This window comes from Antechinus flavipes, chromosome 5 (assembly GCF_016432865.1).
Source record: "Antechinus flavipes isolate AdamAnt ecotype Samford, QLD, Australia chromosome 5, AdamAnt_v2, whole genome shotgun sequence".
NCBI lineage: Eukaryota > Metazoa > Chordata > Mammalia > Dasyuromorphia > Dasyuridae > Antechinus > Antechinus flavipes.
Window position 1 is genome coordinate 153373216 of NC_067402.1, and position 25793 is coordinate 153399008.

The 25793-nt window shown below is 32.6% G+C and overlaps 1 protein-coding gene across 4 annotated transcripts in view; it reads right to left on the reverse strand.

The window, feature by feature from the left end:
* CACNA2D1 (calcium voltage-gated channel auxiliary subunit alpha2delta 1) overlaps positions 1-25793 on the reverse strand; it is a 688069-nt gene that overhangs the window by 94198 nt on the left and 568078 nt on the right. For all 4 annotated transcript variants that reach the window (XM_051961631.1, XM_051961630.1, XM_051961629.1 and 1 more), the window contains exons 11-12: positions 8353-8511; positions 3952-4056 (exon numbers count right to left, since the gene is read on the reverse strand). In XM_051961631.1, the coding sequence (XP_051817591.1) occupies positions 3952-4056; positions 8353-8511 (264 nt within the window). The remainder of the gene's footprint in view (positions 1-3951; positions 4057-8352; positions 8512-25793) is intronic.

The following is a 25793-nucleotide window of genomic DNA, read 5'->3' on the forward strand; positions in this document are numbered from 1 at the left end:
CCTCTATCTTTCTAGGTACTTGTTTTGAGATTCCAAAAAAATATATATATACTTGAAGGGCTGGTCCAAAAGTAGACTTAAAATATAATTTCATCATTTCCCATTCATTTTCCTCCCATGCTTTAAGAGATGGCCTTACATATACATGTATATTTATATGTATCCCATAATTCACAGCTATGTGAGATTGCTGGTAGAATGCAGTTCTTAAAATTAATGAACAAAGCAGTTATAAAGTATCTATGTACAAAATAATTTTATTTGCATATAATGGCCCATCAGCTTGAAAAAACTTTGTCATTTAACTATATTCTACATTCTTATGGATAATTATTATTATTAAATCAATTGCCAAATCCTGTCACTTCTACTTAGGCGACATGCACCTTTGTCTCCATTCATATCACAACCAGCTCAGGTTCTCATTACTTTTCCCCTACTAGAAAACTACCCTGCTGGGTTTCTCTGCAACCAGATTTTCTCCTCCCCAAATCAACCTTCACACACTTGTCAGATTGATATTCCTAAGGTGTAGTTGTGATGTTACTGCATTGCTCAATGATCTTCAATGACTTCCTATCGCCTCTTTGATAAAAAGCATTTAAAAAAGCCTTTTATAGCTGGCTCCAGCCTCACACATTTCTTGCTCCTATGGACTCTATACTTTAGTTTGCCAGATCTACTTGTGACTCTCTAGATATGACATTACAACTTCCTACTCCATTGTTACCAACTCCTTTCCCTCTCCCCGCCCACCCCCCCACCCCAATTCTTCATGCCTAGAATGGTCTCTCCTCCCATCCCTCTGTTAGGAACCCCAACTCCAATAAGACTCATAATAATGAGCCCATCATAAATGTTTGCTGGTTTATTGATTCTCTTGATTCTCCAATTATTAGTGAGTTTTTGAAAATTTTTAATTTAAATATATCTTTACTTAATTGTAAAAAAAAGTAGAAAGTTCAATTAGAGAAGGAACTGTTTCAATTTGTTTTTGTAGCCTAAGCTCCTGGCATGTGGGTAAGGCACTTAACAAAAGTCTATTGAATTTAATAAGTTATTTTCTTTTAAGGCAACAAAATGTTCACATAAATTTTGATGACATCATTGAATTTAATCAGTGAAAGGAACCTTAGAAATCATGTGGTCTAATTTCCTTATTTCACAGATAAAAATACAGAGATTCAGTTACTTGTCTGAGGTCACATAGAACAAATGGTAGAACAGAGACTTCTGAAGCCAGCCCAAAGTCATTCAACATTTATGAAGTACATTAAGCCTGGATTATGCTTGAGGCGTGACAGTTGTCTCAGGGGACAGAGACAAAAAATGGCCTTGTCCTTGCTTAACTGTGATTAGAAGGATATGGCAGAGACATCAGTATAAGACAGAAGTCCTTAGTCCTGGGTTTTTAGTCTTAGTGTAAGAGAGAAAAGGAAAATATCAGACAAAATATTGCAGTAAAATAGGAAAAGGAAAAAAAAAATCTCTCTGGTATAGAGGAGAATCTAAGAAGGCCTCAAGGAGATTGGGGAAGTTGTAGAGGGCATTCTAGGCATGGTTGTGCATGTGTATGTATGGGGGGGTGGTACTGTGCCAATGTACAGAGACAGTAAGCAAAGTCAAAAAGGGAACAGCTATTTATTCAGTTTTGTTAAACTGCAGAATGCATGAAGGGCAATGGAGTGAATCAAGGTTTGAAATGAAAGAGTCTTCAATGATTTACTGCTGATCCTTTCACATACCTCTGATTAGAACAATATACTCCTTATACTTTGTTCTTTAGTTTATGTAAAAGATATTCCCCTCTCCAGAAAATAGACATTTCAAAGGGAGCAAATTCAGACCTGAAAACATAGCTGTAGCATTCAATGTTGTTTTTAAAAGGAAAGTTCTTGAACTTGAACAATATTCCCACCATAACATTTAATGGAACATAAAATTAGCTGGCTGGAGAGCATCAAAATGCAATAAACAGTATCTAGCATTTTTTTCTCACTGAAAATTTCTATGACCCAGCATTTACTGCACAGCTAGGATATGTAATTTATTTTTACAGTGATGATCTGAAACCACTCTAAGCTAAAGTATCTTCTCATTTACCAGAGGAAGATTCAGTTGTGTTCAATATAGTGAACTTTATTATATTTGAATTCTTTGAAAACTGTTAATCCATGAATGGCATAATTTTCTATTGACCTATTAGAAAAGTTGATTGAAAAGATTACTCTGTGCTCTAATCAGGACAGATAACAGATAATTCAACAATAATTATTAAAGAGCTGATGTTTCTATTTTAATAAATAAGATTAAAAACCCACAACTAAATCCTAAATTCATTTAGGTGTATCTATATTGAGCAAACCTAATACTGTTATTTGATTCTGGTATTCTTTTTAAAAAAGAAGCATCCTTTTTGATTACCTGATAAAAGTGCCATTTGATATTTTTAATAAGAAATGGCAATTGTAGAGGGCAAGTGTTTGCAATTGGGATTCATTTGTTTTGAATGTTGCTTTACTGCAGATGGGATGCATATGTTGGTAGATGGTAGAAAGCTAGAATGTTTTACAAGTCCACCCAATGTATTAGAATGATTGCCAGTGTGGACAATGCCAGCATACCATTAATCACACTTGCAAGTGATTTTCAAACACTTCAACTTTCACACTGTTTCAATATTACTGCTGACCTCTGTGCTCTTAAAGGGGGAAAGAGTTGGGTTTGAGGTCTGGATTCAAAGAGAAATTGGTTACAATTGCAGACAGCTTCCCACTGGTCATGTACAATTTAAATCCAAAAAATGAATGTAGTATAAATGACTCTATATAATTTAGCATGAAGTTGCTTTTTTCAGATTTTTTTGGAATACATAATAATTTTCCTTTTAAGGAAAGTCTGTTTTTAATTTCTTTTCATTCTCTCATATTATCTCTATCTCCCCTATTCTGGGTCTGTGCAACTATTATGTTTCTGTTTTTCCATGTCTCTGCCTTTTCATGTTTTCCTGAGTCTTTGTCTCTATCTTAGATCATTCCTTCTTGTGGAAGCCTGTAGAAATCTGGATAGGGACTGGACCTCTGCAGCCTCTTCTTTTGGTACCATCAAAATAGAAGGCCATATTTTATGGCTCTTTTATTAAATTATTGGAACCAATGAAATGTCAAGAGAAACAAAGAAACTTTCTAGTATCTCATGCCATGTAGTTGATTTATGATAACATGTGAATAAGAATTGAACAAATGGCTGAACAACTAATAAAAAGTTATGAATAGAATGATTTTGCTTACATACACACATTTGTATTTAATAGTAGCCATGCTGGTGGGAGTGGGAGGAAGGGAAAAATAAATTTACATGATAAATAAAAAGTATAGCATTTTACATAATAGGTTTGTAGTTTCATAAGCAATTGGTTTATTATATAGAATATGATGGAAATCTTTCTTTTATCCCATAAATTAAAAATTAAATAGATTTAAATAGATTAAAAATTTTAAAAACGTAAATAGAATTGAACAAGATGAAAAAGCAAAGAGCAGCTGATACTGCCTTTCCCTCTAAAGATATTTTGCACCTACTCTTTATATAACATACATATTAGTGAATATTCATATTTATATATGCTACACTGTAATTAATTAATTAAATCGAGCTATGCATGTTTATTTACATTTTGTTTCTTAGTTATACTTTCAGTTTCTTGGAGTCTATAACTTATATCTTTGTGTCCTCACTACATATTGAGTGTTTAATAAATATATGTAGAGTCATTGATCCCTCAAGAATGTGAGGAAGGCAACGCTGAACTCTACTAGATCATACTACTCAATATATCTCAAATAACATATAGGTCTTGGCGACTAGTCATTTCCCAACCTATTCTTCACCTCAACTTCCACCCAAAAAGAATTAGAAGAGCTTAAAATAAAGTAATAAAATATTTCTTACTTTTTTGTCTTTGTTGTATTTGGTAAAAATCTCTTGTGCTCTCTCTTCACCTCCATCCGTAAACAGCATGATGATCTTATTACAATTGGCTCTGGAAACGTTGTACTGTAAAACATATATACATATAAAATCCATTATTCACAATTGTGTTTAGGATTCAAAAGAGCATATTATGGAAGCAACTAGGAAGTAAAGATACTATATATCTAATTGTAACTGTAAAAATGGTGGGGAGGAATTACCCAAACATTGTAAGAAATGACTTTTAGAGGAATTTTAGTAATTTAAGATTCAATAAAAATGAATCAGTTGAAGATGTTGCTTAATAGAAGTTGTTTGTGATGTTTTAAACCATCTAGAAGTATTGGAAATTACTACTTATTTTGACTATACCAAAAAGAGCTTCCTAAAAGTTTCCTCAGTGTAAAATAGGAATAATAGCCACATCTACCTTCCTATTGTAAGATCAAATAAGTTAGCATTTATAAGGCTCTTTGAGAACCTTAGAAAGTAATATTATAAATGATATTTGCTCACCAATTGCTAACTTACTTGAAGCAACTATAAGAAGCAAATTAAGTCAAACAAGAAATTCAGAAAAAAAAAAAAAAACAAGATAAAACACCTAAGAATAGATGACTATCGAGGTCCTTATCACTTCTCAAGTTCTATAATTATATGAAGTACTGTGTATAAGAATTTCAAAACCTTTGTGAATAGCAAATCATTGCTATTGGTATTCATTAATTTGCAATTCACACATTTATTTCTTCATTCAGGTGATTAATATCTTCTCTAAGTACCCAAATGTGAGACAACAAAAATTAATTTTAAAATGTTACAAAAATTTTATCTCCAGGGCCTGAAGGAATAAAAATATTCCCTTAGACATAAATTTATGTTTAAAAAAACTATATGAAAAAGATTACATATATTTTTTTATTTGCCAAAATATTAAGTAGAAAAGAGCAAATCAATTTATTCTGATCTTTTTTAAAAGTTCAATAGTCTATAAGTATGGATAATCATTATTATGTTTATTTAAATCCTTACCTAAAACCTAAAATCTTTAGCTAAAATAGTACATGCTTGTTGAGGGTTCACTCCCCCCTCCCTCCCCCCAGTGTTGAAGGGAGAGATAAACATTACTTTCTTCTATGAAAAGAGAACTATGTGGAACTGTTTTTAACTAAACAAGACATTTTCTCTTCATTAAATAATATCATTATAAACTAGAAGTTTAGAATTTTGTAGAAATCAATTTTAAGATATTTCAAAAGTATTTTACTTTAAAAAAAAGTTTGTCACTTTCAATAGATGTGTTATTTTTTGGTGAATGACCTTTTTGGGTGTAAAAGAATTGTGACTCCATGTTCTCCAAAATACTCCTGTCATAGATTTGTTGATTCCTAGAATTCTACCATTCATTTCCTCAGTTTTAAGCTTTGTTATCTGTCAATTTATTTAAATCTATCACTGATATTAGTATGAACACCATCAGATCCCTTCCTGAGAAGAGAGAGTCATAGGAAAAAAGGGATATTAGCTACTTGGATACTAGGGAAAGTGATGAGCACACACTGAAGTGATGAGCCTGAGATTGGCACCATTCATTCTTATTGAACACAGTACATTATAGTAAAATTATGGTGTATTTTCATCAAGTTACAAGAACCATGTGAAATATGCATGGAAGGCTTACAGAGAATTGGAGAGAAATTATTATTTGAATAAAACTAAAATGAACAGGTAAGTGAAATTTTTTTATAATAGGGTAGACCATTACATTTTCAAAACAGTAGTATTTCAGGGGGTACTACTTGTAGAATTAATTCAAAGTGTTATCCAAGATGGTGTCATGGGGATCAGTGATCCGTCTAATTCTATGTAACACCTTCATCACTGATATGGAAGAGTGGATGCTCTGTGCTATAATGCAATTTCCAAACTGCAAGAAATTAAAAGATGGTTCAGAGACCAGTGAGGATTATAGAAATTCTTTCTTACAATGTGAAATGTTAGAAGCATTTGAAAGAACATCATAATGATATCTGGAAAAAAACAAGCCATTAAGATTGAGAGAAATTTTTTAAAAAACAAAGATATTACACACTGAAGAAAAGAATGGAAAACAAATTCTGAAAGAGACTTTGGGAATAACTGAGCACATATTAGAAAAGCATTTGCAAATGTTGTGTGTCGCCACAAAAGGCCAATATGATTTGGATCCTATATGCAGAGGCAGCAGGTAATGAATCTGGGACTTACTATTTCCTCTCTAGTGAGATTGCTTCTGAAATACTACATTTGGTTTCAGGCACCTCATTACCAGACTATTATAAGCTAAACTAGAGGGAATGCAGAAAGGCAAACCAAAATAATTAAAAGGCTATGACCCAGAAAACTTGATTACTATTTCAGGGCCAAAAATAACTACATTTTAAAATATTGTTCTCTCCCACTCCTGAAAGTGAAATATTTCTAAATCTGCTGATAGCTAAACTAAATGATACTCTATTTCTCTCATTTTTTAAGACTAAAAGGAATTTAATATTTAAAATTCAAAATACATGTAATGTTTGTCTATGTTTTTACCCTAATGTTTAAAAAAATAATGTAGGGCTAAAATAACCTGTAAGATGATTGGTCAATCCCCAAAACCAACAATTAAAAAAAGTTCTATCAATATAATTTTATGCTATATTGAATAATAATTGAATACCTCTAGTTTGATTGAATACCCATGTTTGGTAATTTTTTTTTTCTTGTGGGGGAGAGATAGAGAAAGGTCAAAGAAAAGATAATACCATTTTCATCAATACTCATTATCAATAGGCTGATAACAATGCAGAACACAGACAAAATAGAATTATTCTTTTCTTTTTTTTCTCTATGAAAGAGAATGATCTTTCCATTTGAAATGCTAGCACAAATGGCTAACAGGGAAATGGAATAAGAATAAAGGGAAGGCATAATAAGAGAGCATCCAGTTACTCAAGTTACAAGTTGAAACTCCAGTTACAAGTGAAAAGTATGAGGCTTAGAGTCACAACATACTAAAACAAATGGCCCTGGAGAGCAAAATGAAGATGTAGAAAAGTAGATTTGGTTCAGGGAAAAAAAAAAGAATTATCTAGAGCTATCCAAAAATGAAATGGGTTGGTTGAGTAGATAGGCTCTTCCTATTAGCAGCTTCTTTAAGAAGAGGCTAGTTGATCATTTATTTGAATTTTAGTACAGGTGATCCTTCCACGTAGAGACTGAACTAATTGACCCCTGATATCTCTTCCAATTGGAAGATTCTGTGATGGCATTCAAGGAGCAATGTATAGTGCTTATGTATGTCTTTAACAATTACAAGCAATTTTTGTTCCTGCTGAGATTACTCCAAAGCTACTATGAGACTTGTAGTCCTTTTTCTATTGAGAACTCACAGTTTCTCTTCTTTTATACTTTCAGTAGCCATAGTATATAGAGTGTAAATATAGATTCACAAAGTACTGATTGGGATTCTTAAAATTAAGTCAGCTTTGTAGTACCTAATGATTGAAAGTAAACATCACTAGAAATATACTAGAGAAATTGTTGAAAGGTTTTCAAAAGATTCAGGTAAATTCTATTAAATAAACATTTGAATAATATACGGTGGATGTACAATGTATATGTACAATATGACATACATTTTGAAAAGTTTGATGATGAGAATAACTGAAAAAAATCATTGCCTATGTGGATAGGTATATATATATGTGTGTATTATATATGTATATATTATTCATGGGATCATAGATTCTGATCCATAAGGAACATTAATTTAAACCCATTGTTTTACAGATGGAGGTATCTCTGGAGTCTTCCACTTTGCCTGTTCTTATAAATTTAGATAAGATCACTTGCCTTTTATTTGATTGTTCTAGAGTTAAGGATTGTGCAGTTTTATTTTTAAGCAGTTTTATTTTATTTTATTTTAAGCAGTTATTGGAAACATCCATGAGGATCTGACAGGTGAAATGACTTTCCACGGTTTCACAGCTAATAAAAAGCTAAAATAAGATTTGAATCCTGATCTTCCTAATTTGAATTTCAGAACACTATTCAGTAGTCACCAAATATTACTCAATATATATTAACTTGATTTTTTAATGAAGTTCTAATCTGATTGGGATGGGGGGACAATTTCAGGATGGGGGGACAATTTCTAAATGGAGTAAAAAAAATGGCTGTTTCTCAGTTAAAAATGACCATGTTCTCAAAGCAAAGCAAAGGAAAAGGCTTTCTACCCATGTCTACAAAATAGATAAAATGTATTGGCTTTTGCTTCAATGTCCTACTGAAAATCTGGACATTGCCCTTCTGTTTCTATGATTTAGGAATCATATGAAAAATGTTATGGATACTTACATTTAGCAGCTGCTCAAAAGCAAAACTAAAACCCTTTTTATAATCTGTGATGCCTTTAGCACTGATATTGTTCACAGCATCTTTCAGCACTTTCTTGTTTCTTACGTTAGCTTGGACAAGATGTCGAAAGCAGCTCACATCCTGGGCATTGCTGTTAAACTGAAAAACAAAATAATACATATATAAAAAAATGAATTAACAGTTTCTTTTCCTTTTTTACATTTCTAAGCACTAGGTTTTAGACTGATTAGCTTTATCTTTTAAGTTTAAGTGCATGGGCAAATCACAAATAAATAGGTTGGGTTAAATAATGAGTTTAAGCAATACCTTTACTTAAGCTATATGAACTACCTGACTTAATCTCAGGATTCTCATGTAAGTTCCTTTTTTATTTAAGTTCTTATTCAACTAACCATTGTATAAAGTCTGTGATTCTGTGAAAGCTTGGAAAAGGAAGATAAGGTGTTTGACTAGGTGGAATAATATAAGCAAAATTCAATATTTCATTGCTCCAAAAGGTGAGGTTTGTTGAGAGAATTTTGCTCTGAACAACAGGTAGAGATCTAACAGATCTAAAGATGGATGTTTCCTATAACTAGTGCCAGTTTGGGCATGATCCTTAACTCTAGAACAATCAAATAACAAGACAAGTCAGCGCATCTAGATTTATAAGAACAGACAAAGTAGAAAACCCCAGAGATTGTCAGTGGTAAGCAAACACTGATACTCAGTTGATAACAAATGCCTATGGATTAGAAAAATGCCAAGTCAAAAGAGGTTTTGGATTTACATAAAGGAGGTCCCAGTGACAAATAAACATATTTGTGACTAAATAAAATATAAACAGTGAAAAATATGTAAAAACATTAGGGAAGCTTTGATCTGAGGACTGACAAACAAAGCAATCCATTTGCCTCAGGTTGCTTGTTAGCAAAAGGGGCAAAACTGATTTGTTGGAAGTCATATGTCACTTGTGTCCTGGAGTTTCGCATGTACAAAGGGCAGCTCCAAGTGGTGAATTGATCTTTTTGCTTGAATGATTCTGAAGAAAAGCATCTTGTTATGAGAGGGGACTCCAGTGACCTGTGTTACATATCTACACATGAGGGCAATCTGGTTTATGGAAGCATAGGAGAATCATGATTATAGGAGGGGAGACTATGGTAGAAATCTATTTATTATTTAACTAACAAAAGAGAAAGTGAATCTTTTAGAACTTTTGTTTTCAGAATTTTATTTTACATACATAGCTCTTTAAATTCTGAATTGTATGTTCATTTTAACTTTGGAAGTAGAATTTCACAAATATGCTTAATTATTATATCAATTAAAAAACTGAGGAAAAGAGAGGTTTCCTAGTTGACAAAGATATTTAGACAAAAATGAGGTCTTTGAGTATGAGTCCCAAAATATAGAAACTTAATCATATTTTTAATTGTTTTTTGCTTTTGATTATCCTTCCAACATATTAAGTATATTATAATTTCAAACATTCTTTACATAGCAGTAAGCCTCACACATTTCAAACTGTCTATCATAATTTGCTTTCTCCCAATATTTTTTTTTCCTTTCTTCTAATCTTTTTTGGGAGGATTTTAAATCATGGATCTTAAAATTTGGAAATGAAAAAGATTATAGCAGTTATGGAAGCTAGATGGTCCAGTGGATGAAGCAATGAAAAGTTAGTTCAACTCTGACCTCAGAAACTAGCTTATGTGATCTTAATTAAGTCTCTTAACCTCTTGTTTGCTTCAGTTTCTACAAGTGTCAAATGCCAATAATAACACTTATCTATTAGAGTTGTCTAGATTGAATAAGATAATATCTGAGGAGAGCTTGTCAGTATAAAAGACAGTATATAAATGCTAACTATGATGATAAAGAAAGGAAGGAAGAAGATGTGCTCACCTCACTTATTTAACAGATGAAGGAACTGAGCTTAGAGAAGAAAACATGACTTCAAGGGTCATACAATGAATAGGAATCCATAAAGAATGATTTAGAGGAGAAGAAAATGAATGTTCAAAGACCACCTGAACTAAAGTATAAACTAAGGCAAGGATTGCATCGGTAGGATAACTTATGGAATTATGTCTTTGGATTCTTGTTGCTTCTTGATATTCAACTACATTTGAAAGAAGATAAATAGATACTCTACAATAATTTGATAAAGAAAACATTGTTTTCTCCATTGGAGACATTTAAGAAATCTTAAATCTTTAAGAAACTGTAATGGACTGAGGTTCGAGTTGATGCACCGAGGTCCCAAGAACATGAGGCTAAATAGTAATTGGACCATACTCTATTAATATATGTATATATACACTTGGAGAAAGAATGGCCCCCGCCCACTCTTTGTGCCAAGAAATGGTGATTTTGATGGGTGGAGGCAGGGGAGGGGAAAAGGAAGCAGAAAGAGAGACTGCTGGCTGGTTTCTTGACACAGCTGCTCACATTGCTATCGGGACCTCCCTTCATCTCACATCCCCTCTTCATCTGCAATCCCCCTTCACCTCTGCTGACTGGCTTCCTGTCGCAGCTGCCCATAGTGCTATCGCAATCCTCCTTCACCTCAAAAAGAATAAAGATTGAAGATTTTTCCCTTAACCTGAATTCCTGACTCCAGCTGATTTTAAATACGTGGTCATCACAAGAAACAGAATATTCTAGGAGTTATTTATGCAATAAACCAACATATAAATACATATAATTTGGAGTGATTAATTTTTTTTTCTGATTTATTGATTGATTTTGATAATTAAAAGTAGGAAGCAGCTTGGTACAATGGAAAGAGTAATAAGTGATTTGGAGTCAGCAGACTTTTCTTTCTATTCTGGGTGTCCTTTAACTTGGGCAATATAAAATGTCAGTAGCATGAAATAATGTTTTTGATCTCTTGACCCTCACTCCTACAAGTGCTATCCTAAAATGATCTTTTTAAATAATTAAGTTATTGTAAATAGCATGAAACAATAATGAAATCAATTAAATTTGCATTTGTATCTCTTAAAATGCCTTTGACAAAGCTAGCTATAGCAATTACTTCTTTCCTCTGTTTTCTTTCATCATGGGATGAGTGTATATTCATTCTAGGTCTCTCTTTTTTTCTCTCCCTCTCCTCTCTTGGCATTATATATTATGGTAATCTGGTTCTGTTTTCTTCATTTAACATTATTTTATATATACTTTTCTCAGTTTTTTATCATCTATATTTTTCATTAACTACAATAAAATATTTTATTTTATCAACAGATGTTGATATCAATTGGTTTTTCCCATTCAGTGTTTTTCTTAGTTTCTATTATGTAGCTCAGCCATTCTAAAATTAGACCCACACCAACATATTGTACTTCTTTAATCAAAATGAGGCTTGTACTCATAGCTGGTGTGGAAATAAAACAAACAAAAGACATTAATAGTAGATAGCCATAAAATTTGAAAATTGATATATAATCAATTATGAATATATCATCCCCAAATTGCCTCTATTTTTCATGACAGGAAGATCAAAATAAAATTAAAAGTAACATATATGAAAACTGAGGACTAGAAATACTATGGATGTCATTGTAGCAAAGGCCTTGTATTGTTTGTGTTTAAATTTGACTTTCATAAACTAAAAAGAGATTATATTCAATAAGTCTCTGTCTCCATATAGAATTATCTAAACCCAAAATGTGTTTGCTTTTATAGAGTAATGATATAATATAATTGAATTTTCTGAATTAATAAAATTTTGGAATATTGAAATCTTTTGCCTCATGCTAAAATCACATTAGATGATAAAGAGTGTTTAATTACCACAAGCTCTTCTCAGAGTGGGATTTTAAAGTCATGATCAGAAAAAATTAGGCAATATTAGAAATAATAAAGAAATATTACTTGATATGGTACAAAGATAAGAGAGACAGGACCTATGAGTTCATTTATAAAGGAATTCTCAGAAAAAGAAACTTTTGCAAATGCCAGCTGGCATCTTCTCTGCAAATTATAATCTTAGAGAGTTGCCCAGGTTTTTGAAATGCTAAGTGACTTGACCAGAGTCACATGGATTGTCTATATAAGAGAAGAGACAGCTTTCTGGTTTCAAGGCCAGCTTTCTTTCCACTCTGCCCAAATTTTCAGGACATGGTATAAAGACACATTTGAAAAAAAAAGTTTATTTTATAAAATACCATAATTTAATATGGATCTGAAGTCAGAGTCATCTTCTTGAGTTCAAATCCAACCTGACATTTCTTAACCATATGACCCTGGCTCATTAATTAATGCATTAAGTGAGCTGGAGAAGGAAGTAACAAACCACTCCAGTATATTTGCCAAGAAAAATCCAAAAGAAATTATCTCTCCCTCTCATCACACAGCTAGAAAGGGTTAAGTATCTGAGGTCAGATTTGAACTCAGTCCTCTTGAATTCAGAGCTAGGGCTCAGTATTAAAATTCTTAGGTGTCATTTGAGTTTTCTTGGCATCTCAATAGATATTTAGGACTAAATAATGAATCTTCAGCTGAGCAAGTGAGCATTAGAAAATTTCAAAAGGACAAGGCTAAGTAGCTTTAAAAAATGAGAAGGAAAGTCTAGGCCCCTTTTAAAAAATTGCTTTTCCAAGTAATTAAAGATAATGCCAATTTAATATTTGAGCTCTAGCATATTTTCAGGAAGCTTCAGAAAGGATTTTTTTTTTTTAATCTGTGTGTGTGTGTGTGTGTGTGTGTGTGTGTTTATATATATATCAACATGAATATTTTGTTAGAGAGAGAAGAGTGATATAATGTGGCTGATAATGCAATTGTGTGTTTAGATTTAGAAGGGGTTTTAGAAGCCAACTAATTCAATCTCATTAATAACAATCCAAAATCAAGGTACTTACGTGGTTCAGTAAATAGAGCATTGTATTGGAAACAGGAAGACTCATCTTCCTGATTTCAAATCTGGCCTCAGATACTTAGTAGCTGTGTATCTCTGTGTAAATCCCTTAATTTTGTTTGCCTCAGTTTCCTCAGTTATAAAATAAGTTAGAGATAGATGTGGCAAACCATTCCAGTATTTCTGCTAAGAAAATCCCTAAATGGGATCATGAAAAATAAAGATACAACAATACAATCTAATTTCATAATTTCCCTATGAGGAAATGGAGTTTCAGATATATTAAGTGACTTGCCCAAGTTAAAGGACACTCAGAATAGAAAGAAAAGTCTGCTGACTCCAAATCACTTATTACTCTTTCCATCGTACCAAGCTGCTTCTTAGTTTTAATTATCAAAATCAATCAATAAATCAGAAAAAAAAATGAATCACGAAGTTTAAAGTTGGCGGAGGACCATAAAAAGGACAGTTTGTAGAATTAAAGCTATGTACAGATTTGAAGGCTAGTTTATAAATAAATTTAATTACATTGCTTTGCATTATAGATCAAAGAGATTTTTTGAAAAGTTATTCTCTTATCTGGAAAATGGAACAAGGAAAAATGCTGCAAGTCAATTTTGCAGCAACTACTAAGGAATTTGATACCATCATTAAATATTCTAAGTCAAAAGTTCTTAACTTGGGGGGTGGTCTTTGAATTTTTTAAAAAATATTTTATTAACTCATTCCAATTCCAATTTACTTCCTTTGTAATCCTTTTTTATCTTACTCTATTAATTTCGAAAAATCATTCTTGGAAGGGACAATGATTTCTCCAGATTTCCAAAGAGGTCTATGACATAAAAAGGTTAAGTTATATTTCAATTTACTGTTACAACTTAACTGAAAATGAAAAAGATCGATTTTAAATGTTATTGTCATATTCTTGTGTTTTAATTAATTTTGCAATCTCATATTTCCTCCATCAGCCTTAAAACATGGATTAAACATGCTTTATTTACATGTAATTTTATGATAATTTAGATATGTTCATATTTATTGAGAAAAAGTTTATCTGATTGGAAGGTGCCCAAATTGTTTTATTTTTCTTTTCTGAATCTTTGTGTCTTGTCCATAGTGGGTATATTGAACCCAAACAGAAATGGTATATAAGAGTAAAAAATACATATGTTTAAATGAACCTCTGTATCTGCTGTGGTATATTATTAATTTTTTTGACAGATGCCAAATTATTAGAGAAATCACTGCAAGGTCGGGATTATGATCACATATGCCCATTAATCCATTATAATAAGAGTCAAGAGTAGAAGGAATCATAAACACAAAGTTTCAACCACAAGGTGGCACTGCAGGAAAAAACAAAATATAGGAAGGACTACTGCAGTCCCCACGCTGAAGATGTATATAATTTTCTAGGGTTTCCTCTTTTCCAATGAAAATGTCAAGCAATGTAAATTTTTATGAATGTCAAACATTTTTCATTAAACTCAGATTACTTTTTTGAATGCCTCTTTTTTATGCCTTATCTAAATTGAAAATAATATAGAATATTTCTATATAAACTCTGAGGTTAAGAAGAGAATTTTATGTTGCTGTAGAAAATATATGTATTATAATATACATATATTATAATATAAGATTCAAAGAAAAATTCACTTAAATCTGCCACGGAGTTCTGAACCTGGGTTCAGACTCTTGGTTCTATAAGCATTTCACTATGCTTTCCTCAGTTAAAAACATAATTATTCTTATGCCTCGTAGTTGGAAGTACCTCAAAGTAGAGGTCACTCTTATACTACAAGTACTATTGAAATAGATTGTATCTGTCGAATTCTTAAGACAGAACATATTAACGAGGTTAAATAATAGATAAGAAAAGCAGATTTTTTTAAAAAAAGCTAGCAAATGCAAACTATATATGGATATAATTGTAGTTGAATTTTCAACTAAGAATTGTTGCTATTAATTTAATCTCAAAACTAAAACAACTCAAAGAAATGATTCTGCCTATGTGTTAATAAAGTAGATTTTTCCTGTGGTACTATGCCCAGTTAGAGATAACCTTAGGAAATATCATGGATAACAAATGCACAAAAAAGTTATTTCTGTGGGATGGGGAGAATTCTAACAACTAGGGAAACTTAAAACGATCTCATGTAGGGAAGGACACAAGCTAAATACTGAGTGGAATTAATGATACAAAGAGGAAGAAGTGAGAAGGGCAGGAATTCTAGATATAAGGACAGCGTAGTGAAAACACAGATGTGGAAAATGAGTTATATCTAGAGACTAGCAAGTAGGCCAGCTTATCAAGTACATGAAATTTGTAAGGGAGAATAATATGAATTCAGCCTAGAAAGGTCTTTTTTAGACAGATAATAAAGGCCTTCAAATGCCAAACAAAGGCAGTTCTATTTTATCTTCCATTGGCTTCAGAGAGCCAGCTATTGAAGCTTCTGGAGGAGAGTGATGTAGTTAAGCTCATGTTTTTAGAATGTCAATTATACATTTTTGGAAGATTAATAGGATGAATTGTCCATGGAGGCAAATGAGGAAGCTATTGCAAGTCTGAAGGACAGACAATAAAAATTAGATTAAGAAGAAAGAAAGGTAATATTAAAAGGGTAAAATCAACAAGAGTGGGCAATTGAATGGATATGGGAGGTAAATGAGAGGAATAAGAAATGAGTTCCTTATAAACTTCAGTGATTGAGATGATGCTATCCTGAGTAGAAATAGAGAAGTTAGAAGGTGGGTTGGGGGATAGATAACAAATTCAATTTTGGACATGTTAAATGGAAGATATTTATAGAGAGATTGGAAGGAGATATTATATGTGCAGTTACAGATGCAGGACTGAAGCTTAAGGGAAAATTCAGAGCAAAATATAGGGGATTCTGGAAGCATTTGCAAAGACCCGATAGAGGAATGAATCGGAGCAATTGACATTATTAAGAAAGAGAGAATATAAAGAGGAAAGTGGAGAAATTCCAGGTCAGAGTCTTGATGTCGACTCATGAATAAGAAGCAAGAATGGGTGATGATCATGAAAAGATATTGAAACTTAAGTAAGACAAATAGGAAAAAAACATGATGGAATATAATTTCTAATGTATCATTCTGTAAAAACAAAATTATGATAAATCAAATACATAAATAAACACAAATAATGCATAAGGAAAAGTTCAATAGCCAAAGAGGAGAGAGAGAAGGTTTTAGGAATGGGAAACTGTGAGAACAAAGGCACTAAAGTGGGAAAATCTAAGAGCATATTCAGTTGTCAGACACTGGTACAATTTGACTGGAATACATTGCACCAAGACTTTTAAAGCACAGTAGGGATATGATGAGAACTATATATAAAACATTTTTTTTTTCCAGCAGAGACACAAGAAAGGTACAGACTACAGGGAAGAGAGATTGAAGGCAGCAAGATCTATAAGATTATTGAAGGAGTATGGGTGAATAGTAATAAGAGTCTAGACTTGTTGGGGAAGGGGCAAACAAGATATATTGAGACATAGCAAGAAGGCCTTGATAACTAACTGATAATGTACAGAGAAAGCAAGTTATAGTAAATATATATACATATATATATATATATATATATATTATACACACACACACATATGGGGGGGGGGAGAGGGAGGGAGGGAGGAAGGGAGAATTGGAGAGGATTCTGGATGAATCATCCAGGATATTAGATGAATAAAGTTCTGAATAGTAGGTTTAGGAGGGAATTAAGCTCAATGTGGGGTATTAGACAGAGACGGTGCTGGGAAATCCAAATAGAAACATCCCAAAGCCAGTTGGAAGTTGAAGCCAACAGCACTGGCGAAACTTCAGAGATGGGAAAATAGAGATTTGGGAGTCATTTGAATAAAGGAGACAATTGAAATCATGAAGTAAATAATATTCTTAAAGGAGCAAGTAAAGAGTTAAGGATAGACTGATATTAGGATGCCAAGAAGAAGAGATGGACTTCAAATTTATCTGATCATAGCTATATATTATTCCAACTTTCTATATGCCTTATGATCCTAAATCCATACTTTGTCTTCATCATGACTTTCAATTGTCAGTTCTTTCTCTGACCATTTTTATTAGTTACTTACTTTTCTTTTCCTTCCTTGGTCAATCAGTTCATCTCTACACTCTCCTACACATTCAAATCCCTTGTCTTCTTGTCTTATCACTGATGATACTTTGCAAAGCCCAACCTTGAATTTCTTCCACAATCTATCTCCTTCATTCCTATTTATTAATATCCCTGGATATAGGGAATGGAATATCTCTTTAAGAATCATCTGAAAATGTGATCTGGACTTTTGCATTAGTTTTAATACAGAATAATGTTTAATTCTTGGACAAAGATGGAATGGATCTAATAAAGGTCAATAAAACTTATTTATTTAAAGATATACAAATCAGATGAAGATTGTTTTAAATCGGTATGTGTTGGAATCCTTACTAACTGCTAACTAATTAGAGTTGATCTAATCTTACAAGAAGATGTTTTGGGCAGAACCTGAAACAAGGTACTAAGTAGAACTAATTAATACAAGGCTTGTGTTCACACCTTTACTCATTGGAGTTCAATAAGTTCATACCTCCCTTGAAGCTCTTTGGGCCAGAGAGCACTATGGGAGAAAACCCATAATCCCTCTCTCTGGAAGGAGCATAAATAGGCCAATGGGCCAGTCGAAGGAGTTCTTCAGAGTGAAGAAGCTACAAGTCGAGATTTCAGAGATTCATTCCATCTCTGTGCTGGTTGGAGGCAGAAGAAAGCAGAGGCAGAGGCTGAAGGACCAGACCTTTGGATTTAAAGACATTCGGAGAGAGCTCTTGGAACCAAGCAGAGAGATAGGCCTCTAAGCTAACCGGGCTATATTGGAGATAATAAAAGATCTGAACTTTTATCACCTGGCTGCATTTTGAGAAGAAAAAGCTCACTACATTTTGGCGCCCGAACAGGGACCCCACACCTGAACCCCAACAGGTATGGAGGAGAAAAGAAAAAAAATCTGCTAGGTATGACAAATGAAGAGGGATGTTAAGACAGATATATATATGGAAATGCACTGAGTATTGATAAAAGCAAAATCAATTTAAGATTATAATGCAAGGTTAGTAAATTTCACTTTATAGACAAGACAGATTTTGTGGATAAATGATCAAAATCTCACCACCATCATAGGTAATAAAAGTATTTCTATTCTCTTATAAACTACCATGAATATTTCACAGATTTCCAAAATTCAATTTAGTAAGTATTGTGAAAATATCTTCAGTGTACTATGTACTTAAAGTAAAAATATTTACCATGCTTGTCAATACCTTCCTATTAAACTTTTTTTGTTATATATTTGGATAGTCATGAAGTTACCATCTAAACATTTCTTCTCTAAGTTAAATATCCCCCAACTTCATGGTTCATATAATTTATTCCTTTCATATAGTTTAAAATATCTTCTTATCTCTTTTAAAATGCACAGAATAAGGATTTACTAAATCCAGAAAGGGGAAGAAGTTCTCTCTGGGTAACTTCAAATATTTGCACTTCTCTTTCTTTCTGAGCCTTATGTGGGATGATTCCAAGTTGAGTAGGCTTAATGAAGGAAACTACTTTATTAAAAAAAATAATAATCTTATATTGTCAGTAACAATCAACTCTCATTTATCTGTATAATGGAAGGGTAAAACATGGTGGATGATAATTAGCCACAATAACTAGCCACAAAGTATTCATACTTGCAAGTCAAGACATCATCCTCCTGATATTATTGGTCCTCTTTGAGAATGAAGGAAGCATAACAATGTGAGCTTAATATTCTGGAAAACCCATTCATATATGTGTTTCAAGGAAAGTGTTTAAGTTACATTGTAAAGAATGCTTTAGAATGAACTGGAGAGATTATCTAGTTTTTGGATCATATCTAGTTTTTAGATCTTCTTTCTCCAATCTACCCCATTCCACCCAGAAATGCTTCTCCAGGTGAAAAAATGTAAATTTTAAATTTTTTTTCATTCCTAGTGAAAACAGTTATTTTCATTTAAAAGTCTTCTGGACAGGCTGCATAATAAGTTAGTGGCAGGGTGCTAATAGTATTGACTTTATAACCCACACAGCTTAATCATGTCTATAATTTTGGAATTTTTAGTCATTTGGAATTGACATTTACTGAGGATAATCTTCAATTCTAATAACAATTAAATATTTAATGAGAAAATTAGATGTCATTTTCTGGTGACAAAGTGAATAAGCAATGGGTTTGGAATTAGGAAGATCTAAATTTGAATTCTGAGTGAAACTTCGGAGTCATGTGATCATGGGTAAGTAGTTTACCCTCCCTTAGTCTTATCTGAAAAACAAGAAGGTTGGACTAAATGGCTCCTGAAGTCCCTTCAAAATGTATGTTCTTATGAATGGTGACATCACTTGAAGAACTAAGAATGGCCCTCAATTGCTGCTGGCTTTTCAATTTATTCTGATCTTAAGATCATTTTTGTTCATATTGCTTATTCAACTACTTCTGAGTATAGTCTGTTTGTATGTTTAGGAGTAAAATCTGCCTCCTGATTGATGAAAAGATTAATTGAAATTAATCTTAGGTGTTCTGTGTGTTTGAAACTTTACATAGACATTATATGCTAGAGAAGGAAATGGCAAACTAGTCCAAGATCTTTGTCAAGATTGACACATTGGGTAACTAAGAATTGGACATGACTAACAATGAGTCAATAACAATAATATTCTTTCTGCTTCCTCATCCAACATAAAGTCATCTTATAAAGCGAGAGCTGCATAGCACCTTGGTAGGGATGCTATTGAGAAGACTTGTGTACATATTGGACTAGATGTCCTCTTAGTGTCTATGAACTGGTCAGCCATGCTTTAGCAAGAAAGCTGAAATGAAAGGAACTTGAAAGCAGAACATACCAAGATGATTGTTTTTTGTTTTAGTACTTTACTACTCAAGCATGCAACACTTTCTTGATGCAATGATTAGAAGGTAAAAAAGAAACTGAAAAGGAGCAGATGAGTCCTTTAAAAATACATTTTATGCTTTTAAATAGATTGGATGTTTGGGCTTAGAAAGGTGGATATTATTAATGGATACTGCATGCTATTTCATTGCTACTTTTTGATATTTATTTTATAAGCTTTCATGTCTCTAGATAATTCTATATATGCACATGAGAGGAATCTATAATTTTGTCATCTGATGAAGTATTTACATAGCAAAATAATACATTTTCAGTTAGACATATGGATATGCTTGGGTGAAGCACACTGGATTACAAAAGACTTTGGAACAAGAATGTCTCTTTCTAACCCTGGCTATCTGTAGGAATGTCAAAGAAAGGATTCAGATCTATAAGGGGGGGAGGGGAGAACTTCTCTTTTTTTAGAAATACATATGGCCCCAATGGGCCATCATTTATCTACTTTTTTTTTTCATTTACCTACTTTACCACTACTATGAAAAATTGGGCTTTGACCTAATTGTCTATGGGGGGAGGGTATATTTCTTTTGTTTTTTTTAAAGTATAATTTAAAAAGATAGCATCTCTGACTTGTCACTATTGTAGCTGTTGCTTAGTAGCCTGGCATCTGGGGAAATACCTGGGGACAGCAAGTTGTAAAGGTAGCTTCATTCTAATATGTCAACAGTATTTTCTATGACATTATAGATATGACATTTTTCATCTGCCACTATTTCTGGGCAGTCTTTAGAGGTTGTATATTGCAGTGACATCCAAATTCCATGGCACTAAATTGCTCCTAAAATACCTGGAGAGACCATGATATTTCACATTTATTTTCTGGGTAAGAAATCCATAATTTTATTAGGTCTTTTCAGATATTGTATAATATTAGAATGAATGGCTAAAAAGTCCTATAGTGCTGACCTCTGACATAGTGATTTTAACAAGTTCGCATTTGCCTTTCATCTTCTACAGGTTTGAAACAGAGCTCTCCTAAACCCTGAGCCTACATACAATCATAAATAAATTACACTCTCTGTATCAACATTTGAAACCTCGTCCATAAAACAGGGCATGCTGGTATTGAATTGCTACTTCTATCATCTACTATTTACTGTTATCAAAGCATATAACTGGATTAGTAGAAAAACAGCTATATTATTCTTATATTTAAGCTTTCTAGAACAGCAGGCTCTCTTTCAGCAACAAAGCACAGCTCTGGAGATAGCAGAAAAGCATATCCAGGAGGAGAATGATAGAGTAGTAACCCTGACAGCACTTACGGGGTTTATATAGAGCATGGCAATCATTCTCCTTAGAATAAATAAGAAATTTAAAAATATGAAACCAGAAGCACGTAGCCAATTGGTATTTCTGCCTATGGTTCACAAGAATCTCTGGGTGAATCTTTATATGACTGATTAAATTGTACTGTCACTTCTTAGGGATGATTGACAGGAGTTTAAATCCCTATATCTCAGGTATGAGTAGGAAGTTTTACATGAGGGCTTTGCAGGACAGCTTGCTAGAAGAGCTAAGTGGAAGAAAAACCCTCAGGTTAATTCAGTACCTCATTACCAAGCACTGCTGCATCATAAGAAACTTTAAGCCATATTGTTGGTTTCCTGGCACACCAGATTCTGAGGGGAATGGATAAAATCACATTTTGCAACCTTAAGTTTTAAATCTCCAGTTTCATAAAATTCTATTCTAGCAGAGACTACTGTGATCATTAAACAATAGGAATTATACCACTCCAAAATGTAAAAGCATCCAGAATTCTTTGTTGGAGACAGTGTTTTACCTTTATTTTAGAAGGATTACAAATGTTTCTTCAAAGTATGTAAAAGCATCAACCTACTGTAATTCCTGATTAAAGCAAAGAATGTTATGTGGGAAAGCCTTTGAGTTTATTTTAAAAATTTAAAATAATGAACAGCAAACATTATAAAAAGAACAATTTTTGTTGATTTTTTTGCATGTTCATTTGTTTAAATATATTAATATACATCACTTCCAAAGCAGTGATATATGGTGATAAAAGAAACCAATATCAGTTAAAAAAAAAAAAAAAAAAAAAAAAGCAATGACTGCCTGCTAGATTGACTTGATATTGCTTAAGCCCTTTGAAAATACACTAGGGGTTATTTTAGTGCTTTTAGTGAACCTTGCATTGAACATGAATATATTATATTAGTTCAATGTCAGTGTCATAATAATGGCTGTTTTTTGATTACTGACTCAGAATCACAGAACCTCAGAACTGTCAGATTTCAGATATCATCTAGCCTAACTCATACCTATCCAAAAGTAATCTCTTTTACACCACCCTTGGTAGATGTCCTTCCAGCATACTATCATCTGAATAGACATTAGAGAGCAAGATCTACAAGGAGTGAAGAATCCATATAATTTATTTATTCCCAATAACTCTACACCACACCTTTCCAATTTAGAGTGATTCCTCCACTCTCCTTTTGCATACAAAAAGAAAAAAAAAACAAATTAGAAATATTTTAATAACTTCAAAGAAAGAAGTCTTTTTTTTCCAAAAAATTTAAATGATCCTAGAAAAAAACTTTCTCTGGATTTGGGAAGTTCTTCATAAATAATGAATGGGGAAATACATTATTTTAATTTGCAGTATTTGGTTGAAGTATCCCAATTCAGATGAATTCTCACTTCTGCTTGCAAGTAACAAATTAAATGTATTTGTTCATTTTCAATGAACAGTCAAACTAAATCAAATAGTTAAGGGAAGTCAAGTGTTAAGGCTTTGAGAATTGTTAGCCAAAAAATAAATTTGAGAATGTCTTACCAATGAAGAATTCCTTTCATTTAATTAAGGAAAACTCCAAGAAATGTCTAACAGTTGGATTACTGGTTCATATTTCCAGCAAAACTATTTTTCCCTTTAAAAGTACATTTTGGAGAAAAACAACAGCTTTTATATCATTACAAATCCCAGGGTTCTTTCTTTCTAAGTCGTCTGACTTTTACAAGGAAAAGTCTGGAATAAGAATGAATTACCAGCTATTGCAGAGGCCTGTCTATTAATGTCTCTAAACCTCCATTTCCTCAACTGTAAATAGGAAAATTACTGCTCATAATGAAGAGGAGCTTTAATACCACCTAGTTTTCTCTTCATTTGAAATATGATAAAAAAGTGAGATGTAGATAGAAGTGACTTTACCAGGGTCACAGAAATAATGAATAATAATAAAATAATTCACATCTTAATAATCTGATTAAAATTTTAATCTATTCCCCTCCCCATTAAATGGCACTGCCCCTCTCCTATTGTAATACCTCTTAACATTATGGAATTCTTCATACTTGCTTTTGAATTACCAGCAACTAGCTAGGCTTGGCATTTAGTAGGTGCTCAATAAATGCTTATTGATGGATTGATTGGTATTGGAGGTGACTTTGAGTTTTCTAAGGCTATGCCCATGGAGTGTTGGGTCTGCTACATCCTACTCAAATTAGATAGGCTTTCTGATATGAGACTGGTAACTGATTTTGTCTAAGTTGGTGCAGGGCAGTTAGTTTTTTATTCAAAACAACTCTAGAATTTCTTCAGAGATTTTCAAGAGGTTGCTTAGTCCATAAGAATTGATAAATTAATAATGCTTGACTGCCCACATAGCATTAAAGATCACAGAATAAGAGTTTGAGGATACAATAGAGGTCACCCACTCCATCTTCTTAATTGAGAAATTAATTGACTTGCCTAGGGTTATATAAATGGGAAATGGCAGAGATGGCATCTGAGTCCAGGTTGTTGGACTTCAAAGTCAGCAGCCCTCTTTGCATTCTACTTTGGATTCTGGTGAAAAAGATAATTCATAAACCTTACTGTGTGTGTATGTGTGCGTGCGTGTGTGTGTGTGTGTGTGTGTGTGTGTGTGTATGTGGTGTGTGTGTGAAAGAGAGAGACACAAAAAGAGAGGGAGAAAAGAGGAAAAGACAGAGATGTGATGGATCCCTTTGACAATTCAGTGAAGCCTATAGAGCCTTTCAGAATATTTTAAAGGCAAATATATATATATATATATATATATATATATATATATATATATACACATACATACATATACATATATATATTACAAGAGAAAAAATATTATATTTAAATATAATTATAATAAGTACTGTATTACCACCATCACCACTACTACTATCATCATCATCACAATGTTTACAACCTCAGATAAAAAAAAAATATATCTTTTTGGGGGGAAGCATTTGGGGATAAATGACTTGCACGGGATCACACAGCTAGGAAGTATTAGGTGTCTGAGACCAGAATTGAACTCAGGTCCTCCTGACTCCAGGATCAGTACTCAATTCACTGGGCCACCTAGTTTGCCTAGGAGCCCATATCTTAAAGAATGATATAAATGTTAACTTTTATTTGTGTTAGCAACAAATTGATAATAATAATGATAAACATTAACATTGCTTTCAAAAATTTTTGGATGGTTTTACTCATACTTTATTTTCTATAGTCTAAGTGAAGCATGATTTTGGAAATTAAAACCATCTTTGTTAATATCACAGCCCTTTTTTTTTTTTTTTTTTTTTTTTTTTTTTGGCTTCATACAATATCTCCTGGCATACAAGATAGGTCATTTTATAAAAAGTTTATACAAAGTCTTAGTGCAGTTTTGAATTTAAAAGCTTAAATAGCTTAAAACTAAACTAAGACTTCTGGAACATGATAAAAGGGCCCATTATCAGGGGTATTTAACAATCTAACTCAGAAACAGAGAGCCTTCTCCAGTGTACAACTATTCTAAATAAAAATATTTTTCTCTAGTTCAGAAAATTCAGAACCAAATTAAAATGTCTTGGGCAAATAATTAACAAAATAAAGCTTAGATAATGCCAATATGTGGTTTTCTAAATCAATATGTGGCCCACAGAAATCCATAGTAGGGGCTTCTATTTCTATTTCATTTTGATATCATTCGTAGTTAACACCTATTTCAACATTGCTAGGACATTTCCAGTTATCTTGACTTATTTCTTGCCACTGGACTTTGGAGGAAAGAGTGATGCTTATGACTGCTCAGGTTTGCCTCACTTAAATCCAATTTACCCAAAAGTCAGCACATTACCTTCATGATTTATTGGTGGTCTTCAAGAAAGAACCAATAACAACAATAATTTCAACAGCAAAATCTGATATCACACACATACAAAATGTACTGGGTTCAAAGTTGCTCAGTCTAGATTTGAATCCCAGCTTCCAAACTTATGAAATATATGAGACTGAACAAGTGACTTGGCCTTTTTTGAAGAAGAGAATATTTGCTCTACTTAGTCAACAAGTTTTTTTTTTCCCCCTAGATGAAGCACTTTATAAGCTTTAATATGCCACAGCAACATATGTTATTATACTTTTAAAATTAAGTAATTGCTTTTCTAATAAGATTTCAGAGATAAAACATTGAGTTTTTAACTACTTCACTTTCTGAGCAAGTATTTTCAATAAAAGATTAATTTAGAGCTTTTAGCTTACACTAAAATTTAAAAAAAGCTAATTGTATCAAGAAATTTTAGGTTTTCTCTTCATGTA